Source organism: Hyalella azteca, unplaced genomic scaffold (assembly GCF_000764305.2).
Source record: "Hyalella azteca isolate HAZT.00-mixed unplaced genomic scaffold, Hazt_2.0.2 contig9107, whole genome shotgun sequence".
NCBI lineage: Eukaryota > Metazoa > Arthropoda > Malacostraca > Amphipoda > Hyalellidae > Hyalella > Hyalella azteca.
Genome location: NW_025939186.1, coordinates 67929 through 76705, shown reverse-complemented (window position 1 = coordinate 76705; position 8777 = coordinate 67929). Strand labels below are relative to the sequence as shown.

Genomic DNA, 8777 nt, shown 5'->3' with positions numbered 1-8777 from the left:
CGCTGTATGGTAATCAGACTCCGTTACAGCATTCGTCCCAAGCTTGTCTGATTAATTTATTAATCGGAAATCGTAATTTTTCTCATCACTGCACTATGATCAGATCACTAAAGCACTAAATCTCTCATCAAAAGCTTGTGTGAAAAAGTACATTTTTTGTATAGTCTCGCTCTTTTCCTTGAGTATAATTTTAATTAATAATAAATAATATGAGTCCATTTCGTTACTTTGTCTCGGATTAAAAAAGAAAATTTTTCGACTGTCTCCAGCTTCTCTATTGACCGTTCAAAGGCCTTTTTTTTATGGCCATATGATTTTTATCCAATTATTTACTTTATTATCCTCGGGTCTTACCTTCAATTATTGGTCTTCCTTTTCCCTGAGCCATCGTATGGTCATATCACATTCCTCCTCTTACCCTCCTTTATTTTTCTTCATCTTCTCACACAATTTTATAATCAGAGCTCTCTTTCTCTTTGTTCCCAGCCTACTCCTTTTACGCGGTTTATTTCTCTCCATCTTTCCCCTCATAATCTTCTATATAATCATGGAACGTTATCGTCCCCAGCTCTTCCCCCACCCTCCCAGTTTCCCTCCCCCTGTCTCCACTAAACAATAATATAATCATGGAACGTTCTCGTCCCCAGCTCTTCCCCCACCCTCCCAGTTCCCCTTCCACTGTCTCCACTAAACAATAATATAATCATGGAACATTCTCTTGGAACGTTCTCGTCCTCAGCTCTTCCCCCACCCTCCCCGTTCTACTCCCCCTGTCTCCACTAAACATTAATATAATCATGGAACGTTCTCGTCCCCAGCTCTTCCCTAACCCTCCCTAATTTCCCCAGCTCCTCTGAACGCTGCTAGGGACGCCGTCGCCATGGCAACAACAAGACGCTATCCCGTATCGACGCAACGACCGCAGCGTTATATATATAGGAGCCTGTTTTAATAGCTTTTCTTTACTAGTTTCTGTATTCAGGCTTTATTCATGCCATGAATGGCTAGTGAGTCTCCTGGCCTCACAAGACGGTGGGCAGCAAGGGTAGTGTAGTCGGAAAAAAATGCATGGGTAATATTGTTCAAAAAGTGACTCATTTTCTCACCCACGGCACGTAGCAGAGAGAGCGGACGTAGCACTGATAAGCCTTATCAGGTACACTGATACTTGGGTCCCGTAAAAAATAATTCAAGTATTGGGAGGCACTTAAATCCTGGTCGTAATTACCGTAGATTTTTGTGATATTTTCATCAACGGTCATTTATTCCCATTATTTTAATAAAATATTGAATTGTACGTTATTATTCCTAATAAATATGATTTTTAGTTGTAAATTTGGTGATTATTTTGATGAATAATACAGGTTTTGTATTCTATTTGTAGTTGTTTTGTTGATGACGATACTTCTTTGTTTAATTAATAATTATTTAAATTAAACTACTATCAAACAAATCTAAATAATCACAATCAAGTTATTATATTTTTCAAATGTCCATTAGTTTGACATTCATGATTCATGAATAAAGGGTAAAATAATTGTTTTTTTAAAGTAATTTCCACCAACAAGCTTCACTATATGATTATCGTAATTTATAATACATTTATTGTAAATTCACTGTAACGTATAAAATTTTCAACCCAGATTCGGGATTTAAAAAAAAAAACAAAAATAAAATAATAAAATAAAATGTTTAACACAGATTAATAAAAAATATAAAATTTTCAACCCAGATTCTGGGTTTTAATGAGGAAAACCCGTTTGAGCTAAAAGAAATTATAAAGCTTCTCGTAATGGTTAAGGAGAAATGAACCCCGACTTGAGGTTCTGCACTAAAGTGAACCCTGTTTTAGGGTTTAAAATATAAAAAAAACTTCCCCGAATTTTAGGGTTGAGTCAGCCGTTAGCTGTTTACTGTTTACTGTTAAGCTAGAAGCTGTTTACTGTTTACTGTTGAGGTAAAAGCTGTTTACTCGCGCCGCCTAGGTTGCTCTAACATANCTCTATTCTGCTGCTATTCTGGTGGAATTCTGCCTCTATTCTGCTGCTATTCTGGTGGAATTCTGCCTCTATTCTGCTGCTATTCTGGTGGAATTCTGCCTCTATTCTGCTGCTATTCTGGTGGAATTCTGCCTCTATTCTGCTGCTATTCTGGTGGAATTCTGCCTCTATTCTGCTGCTATTCTGGTGGAATTCTGCCTCTATTCTGCTGCTATTCTGGTGGAATTCTGCCTCTATTCTGCTGCTATTCTGGTGGAATTCTGCCTCTATTCTGCTGCTATTCTGGTGGAATTCTGCCTCTATTCTGCTGCTATTCTGGTGGAATTCTGCCTCTATTCTGCTGCTATTCTGGTGGAATTCTGCCTCTATTCTGCTGCTATTCTGGTGGAATTCTGCCTCTATTCTGCTGCTATTCTGGTGGAATTCTGCCTCTATTCTGCTGCTATTCTGGTGGAATTCTGCCTCTATTCTGCTGCTATTCTGGTGGAATTCTGCCTCTATTCTGCTGCTATTCTGGTGGAATTCTGCCTCTATTCTGCTGCTATTCTGGTGGAATTCTGCCTCTATTCTGCTGCTATTCTGGTGGAATTCTGCCTCTATTCTGCTGCTATTCTGGTGGAATTCTGCCTCTATTCTGCTGCTATTCTGGTGGTATTCTGCCTCTATTCTGCTGCTATTCTGGTGGTATTCTGCCTCTATTCTGCTGCTATTCTGGTGGTATTCTGCCTCTATTCTGCTGCTACTATGGTGGTATTCTGCCTCTATTCTGCTGCTACTATGGTGGTATACTACCTCTATTCTGCTGCTACTATGGTGGTATTCTACTTCTATTCTGCTTCTATTCTGGTAGAATTCTTCCTCTATTCTGCTGCTATTCTGGTGGTATTCTACCTCTATTCTGCTGCTATTGTGGTGGTATACTACCTCTATTCTGCTGCTATTCTGGTGGTATTCTACTTCTATTCTGCTTCTATTCTGGTAGAATTCTGCCTCTATTCTGCTGCTATTCTGGTGGTATTCTACCTCTATTCTGCAGCAATTCTGGTGGTATTCTACTTCTATTCTGCTTCTATTCTGCCGGTATTGTGCTGCTATTATGTTGGTATTCCACTGGTATTCTGTTGGAATTCTGCTGCCATTATGCTGGAATTTTGTTGGTATTCTGTTTTTATTTCCCTGCCATTCTGCTGGTATTCTGCCGCCATTCTGTTGCTCCTCCGCGAGTCTTGTGAGAGAATAATAGCAGGATAGCGTCGTATCCCAGGTTTCACGTTCCTTTATTCCAATATTAAATCCACACAAAATTTTTCCCGCAAGCCACGTGGGAAATTTTTTAATCTTTTATTTGCTGTCCAGGCATCAGTGAAATATTTCTTCTGCAAATTTTCTGAATTTTTGCGAATCCTTTTATTCATCGAACTAAATTTAAGAAAAATTTTTGACCAAAAAAATTCGAAATGAAGAATAGAAAATTGTGAACTTGAACAAATGATCGAAGAGTATTAATAAAAAAATTATTTAATTATCGTTACAATTATGCCAATATTAAAAGTTTGACATTTTGCAGGCATCGAGACGATCAAGAATATAGAAGAATAATTTTTACTGGAAAATATTTTAAATATATTTATTGTTAAAAAATTTCAAATGTAGCAATTGAATGCGGAAAATAGAAAAATTTATTATAAAAAGACACTTTAAATATATAAAGACAGCACGTAGATCGAAAAATTCAACACAAAAAGCGCTTCATTACTACAATTAAAATAAGACACGAATAAAAATTCTAAATATTATTTTTATAACGGTAGAATTAAACAAAAATATATTCAAATAAAGTATTTCTCACCATTAGTTGAGAATGATGCAAATAACCTGTCGCAACGCAGCTCCGTGGCCTACGGAAATGGGCCCAATTTTGTCAAATTGGGGATGCAGCGGCCAATTTGGTGTTCCTATTAGCTCCATGCAGTTCATATTTGCTCCATGAAGTTTCTATTTGCTCCATGCAGTTCCTATTTGCTCCATGCAGTTCCTGTTTGCTCCATGCAGTTCCTGTTTGCTCCAATTTGCGCGTGTTTGCTCCCCTGCTCCAGCATGGAGATTCTACTCAGCAAGAATATTTCAAAATTTTCAATTTTCATGCGATTTTCATAGATGAATATAAAATATTATATTGTACTTATAATATATATTATTATTATATATTATATATTATTATTTATATAAAATATAAATAATATTCAATATACCTCCTATATTGTATTTTAATTCTGGTATTGCTTATAACATAATATCAATATTATTCAGCATTGATATCTCTGATTATATCCGATATTGTATTTTATTTCGAGTATTGCATATAACATAGTATTGATATCTCTGATAATCTTCTATATTGTATTTTAATTCGAGTATTGCATATAACATAATATCAATATTATTCAGTATTGCTATCTCTGGTAATCTCTGATACAGTATTTTAACGCGGGTCTGACGCCCATGCAATATCGGGTCCAATAAACGCTGTGAAATCTCTGACGCATTGCCGTTACTGGAGAGAACTTGAGAGCTGCTCAAGCGCTCAGAGATCTTGAGAGCTTCTCAAGCGCTCAGAGATCTTGAGAGCTTCTCAAGCGCTCAGAGATCTTGAGTTTGAGTTGAAAAAACGGGCTCTACGGCGAAGTGAGTTGAAACAAGAGCGCTAGTGTAAAGGGAGTTGAAACAAGAGCACTACTGTAAAGTGAGTTGAAACAAGAGCGCTACTGTAAAGTGAGTTGAAACAAGAGCGCTACTGTAAAGTGAGTTGAAACAAGAGCGCTACTGTAAAGTGAGTTGAAACAAGAGCGTTACTGAAAAGTGAGTTGAAACAAGAGCGTTACTGAAAAGTGAATTGAAACAGGAGCGTTGCTGTAAAGTGAGTTGAAACAAGAGCTTTACTGTAAAGTGAGTTGAAACAAAAGCTTTACTGTAAAGTGAGTTGAAAAATGGAACTATTGTTCTGTGAAATGAAAAAAAGGACGAAATGACAAATCAAGCGTGTAGGGCCGCGGCTGTCGATGGCCCGTAACTGCTAACTTCATGAGAACTTCTGTCCCTGCTATACGCATTCCCATTCCCTGCTATACGCACTCTCATTCCCTGCTATACGCACTCTCATTCCCTGCTATACGCATTCCCATTCCCTGCTATACGCACTCTCATTCCCTGCTATACGCACTCCCATTCCCTGCTATACGCACTCCCGTTCCCTGCTATACGCACTCCCATTCCCTGCTATACGCACTCCCATTCCCTGCTATACGCACTCCCATTCCCTGCTATACGCACTCCCATTCCCTGCTATACGCACTCCCATTCCCTGCTATACGCACTCCCATTCCCTGCTATACGCACTCCCATTCCCTGCTATACGCACTCCCATTCCCTGCTATACGCACTCCCATTCCCTGCTATACGCACTCCCATTCCCTGCTATACGCACTCCCATTCCCTGCTATACGCACTCCCATTCCCTGCTATACGCACTCCCATTCCCTGCTATACGCACTCCCATTCCCTGCTATACGCACTCCCATTCCCTGCTATACGCACTCCCATTCCCTGCTATACGCACTCCCATTCCCTGCTATACGCACTCCCATTCCCTGCTATACGCACTCCCATTCCCTGCTATACGCACTCCCATTCCCTGCTATACGCACTCCCATTCCCTGCTATACGCACTCCCATTCCCTGCTATACGCACTCCCATTCCCTGCTATACGCACTCCCATNATATATAGCAGCAGCTGTACACCTGCGTATATATAGCAGCAGCTGTACACCTGCGTATATATAGCAGCAGCTGTACACCTGCGTATATATAGCAGCAGCTGTACGCCTGCGTATATATAGCAGCAGCTGTACTCCTGCGTATATATAGTAGTAGCTGTACGCCTGCGTATATATAGCAGCAGCTGTGCACCTGCGTATATATAGCAGCAGCTGTACACCTGCGTATATATAGCAGCAGCTGTATACCTGTGTATATATAGCAGTAGCTGTACGCCTGCGTATATATAGCAGCAGCTGTACTCCTGCGTATATATAGCAGCAGCTGTACACCTGCGTATATATAGCAGCAGCTGTATACCTGCGTATATATTGCAGCAGCTGTACACCTTCGTATATATAGCAGCAGCTGTACACCTGCGTATATATAGCAGCAGGTGCGCGTATCGCTGCTGCGGCAACAGCTGCTTCGTTTTTTTCTGTCACCTGTCGTTTTCTTCACTTACATTCCTACATTTCCCGACCCAGCTAATAATTATGGCCGATTTATCACCGGCTGCATATTAGTTCACAATTAGTATACTCGGGCTAATTATTTAATTTGTATTCATGTGATCCGTTTGAATACTCGTATGTTCCTTATAATTGTGTAGTTTTAGCATTAATTATACAGTTTCTGTGTAGGAAAAAATGTAGCGTCCAGCACACTTCATGAATCTACTTCTCTTGTGCCAAGTTATTTTTTTTAATTTATAGGATGGTTATAGGTTAATTTATAGGATTTTTATTTAGTTAATTTATGGGATTTATGGGACTTAATTAATTATTTATTTGACGTCTCACTTAATTAATTATTCATTAACGCCTCAATTATTCACGTGTCAATATTTTGAGTAGAAACATAGCAGTGGAAATTAATTGAAAATTTATTTCCCTCAGTGGTAAAACTAATGATATGTCTGCAAATTTCGTATTTTCTTCATAATAGAACATTGGTACAGTAAAGCGTTTATGATTATTTTACAATGTAATCACAACTTCTTACAACATCTTCAAATGAATTATTTTCAGCAATGAATATTTTGAACGATCAATCTTCTTCAACAATAAATTTTTCCTCCTTGATTTTTAGCAATGGTTATAATGATATCCTATATTGTATTATGGTATANTGTAAAATTCTATGAAATTTATTTAAAACTTCAATTTTGTCAATATGGCTGTAAAATATTTTTATGCCATCGATAAACCAAAAAATTTTCAAATTAGTAAACCTATATTTAAATTTCTTTAGAATAAAATTTAATATTTGTGAATTATTTATTACATATAATCAAAATCTTCACTTAAACTTTGACCTGAACCCAGCCCTTACGTGAAATTCTGCATACAAAAAAATTTAACCTGAGTAATCAAATTGCAAGACAATTTATTTCTATAGTTTTTTAACGGCCGCATAGGAGAGAGCGTCTCGCGCTCGATTTTTTTCGAAATCTCGGCTCTGTTTTTTTATGAAAAAAATCCACTTTTAATGGAACTCGAAGATGCAATTGCAATTTCAAGATTTGGTCAACGTTAAGAAACCGCACACATAAGAATAAATGTCTCAAATTGTCTCAATAGTGGCCCACTTTCTTACCCACACCGTGATCAGACAACGCACGTAGCACTGATACGCACCTTTTCTCGGTCAAACTGGGTCAGGGTGACCCACAAGAATAAAAAGTGAATCGCTATCTGGAAATGACGCATCCATTATTTTGAGTGCGAGCTCCGGCGGTTAGCATGCAAAATTGCCTTCAATTATGGGAATCTGGAATGGGTTTGGGAATTGGAACGCCGTTCCAGATGAGGGAAGGTGGATTGGTTATTGACATTAGACATGATCATGTCTATGACCGATATCATGTCCATGTAAGACTAAAATTAAATCAAGTCACATATTTAAGTTTAATAGACTTTCAATTATTAAAACTGAGATTAAGAAACTTGAAAAATCGTGTTCAAGTTCCATTTACTCTATTATTAGTTGTAAATATCCTTTTCAATGTACAAAAAATTAAAGTGAACAAAAGGAAATTTTTCCTCCCGAAATTATTAAATCAAATAGACTGTGACTATAAGAATTTTTAAAAATGTAAATGACTAAAACTCTTCAGAAAAATCATTAGAGTAACTAAAATGGCGGCCGTCTTCCCCAGAGGAAGTAATCTCAACTTGAGAGGTTAATTTGGTGCAGCAATTGTGGTGGGGAATGAGAGGAATTATTAATTCCTGCGCTCTGATGGGAGTGAATATTAGGCCTATACCTGCACTATAGGCCTATACCTGCTCTATAGGCCTATACCTGCTCTATAGGCCTATACCTGCTCTATAGGCCTATACTTCTTCAAGTCGATTTCTCGTGTATTATTTGTGTGGTACTCTGATAATTTGTTCCTGCTACATGTCTGGCATTGTTACTTGTACTGCTATGGTGGAATTGCATACGTAGCCCTCAGAATGATGATTGCAAGAAGCAATATCAGTAAATCCAAAAGCATCGGATTTGAAATTAGAGAATTTTTTTATCGATTTCATTCTAAAAGTGGCCATCGTTGGCTCAACGATGCGCCACCGGTGCCAATGTCTAGTTTTTGCTGAAGAAGAGCTATGGGTAGGGTGGCTATGGGCAGGTTATAGGTGGCGGATAGTTTTGCCTTTTGCCGGGCAAAACTGGGTCACGATGACCCACACAAGGGCAAAGAAGTGCGTCGCTATTCGAACAAAGTTTCTTCATTTTTTTTGGGTGTGTGTTGCCCAAAAGCCACACAGATGCAGTTTAATTTATTTTTTTAATGTTTTCCTAAGTATCCACGCAATAATTATTTCTATATGTGATACGCGCACTCAGGGGAATGAATGGGCCAAATTGCCCAAATAGTGACACAATTTCTTAACAGCACGAGCAGAGAGCAGACGTAGCACTGATGTGTGCTCCTGCCAGGCCGAACTGGATTAGGA

General features: G+C 38.4%; 1 protein-coding gene across 1 annotated transcript in view; it reads right to left on the bottom strand.

The window, feature by feature from the left end:
• Positions 1-1991: 1991 nt before the first annotated feature.
• LOC108666601 (SWI/SNF global transcription activator complex subunit snf59-like) overlaps positions 1992-8777 on the bottom strand; it is a 10042-nt gene continuing 3256 nt past the window's right edge. Inside the window, exon 2 of the mRNA XM_018153510.1 lies at positions 1992-3074. Coding sequence (XP_018008999.1) covers positions 1992-3074 — 1083 coding nt within the window. The remainder of the gene's footprint in view (positions 3075-8777) is intronic.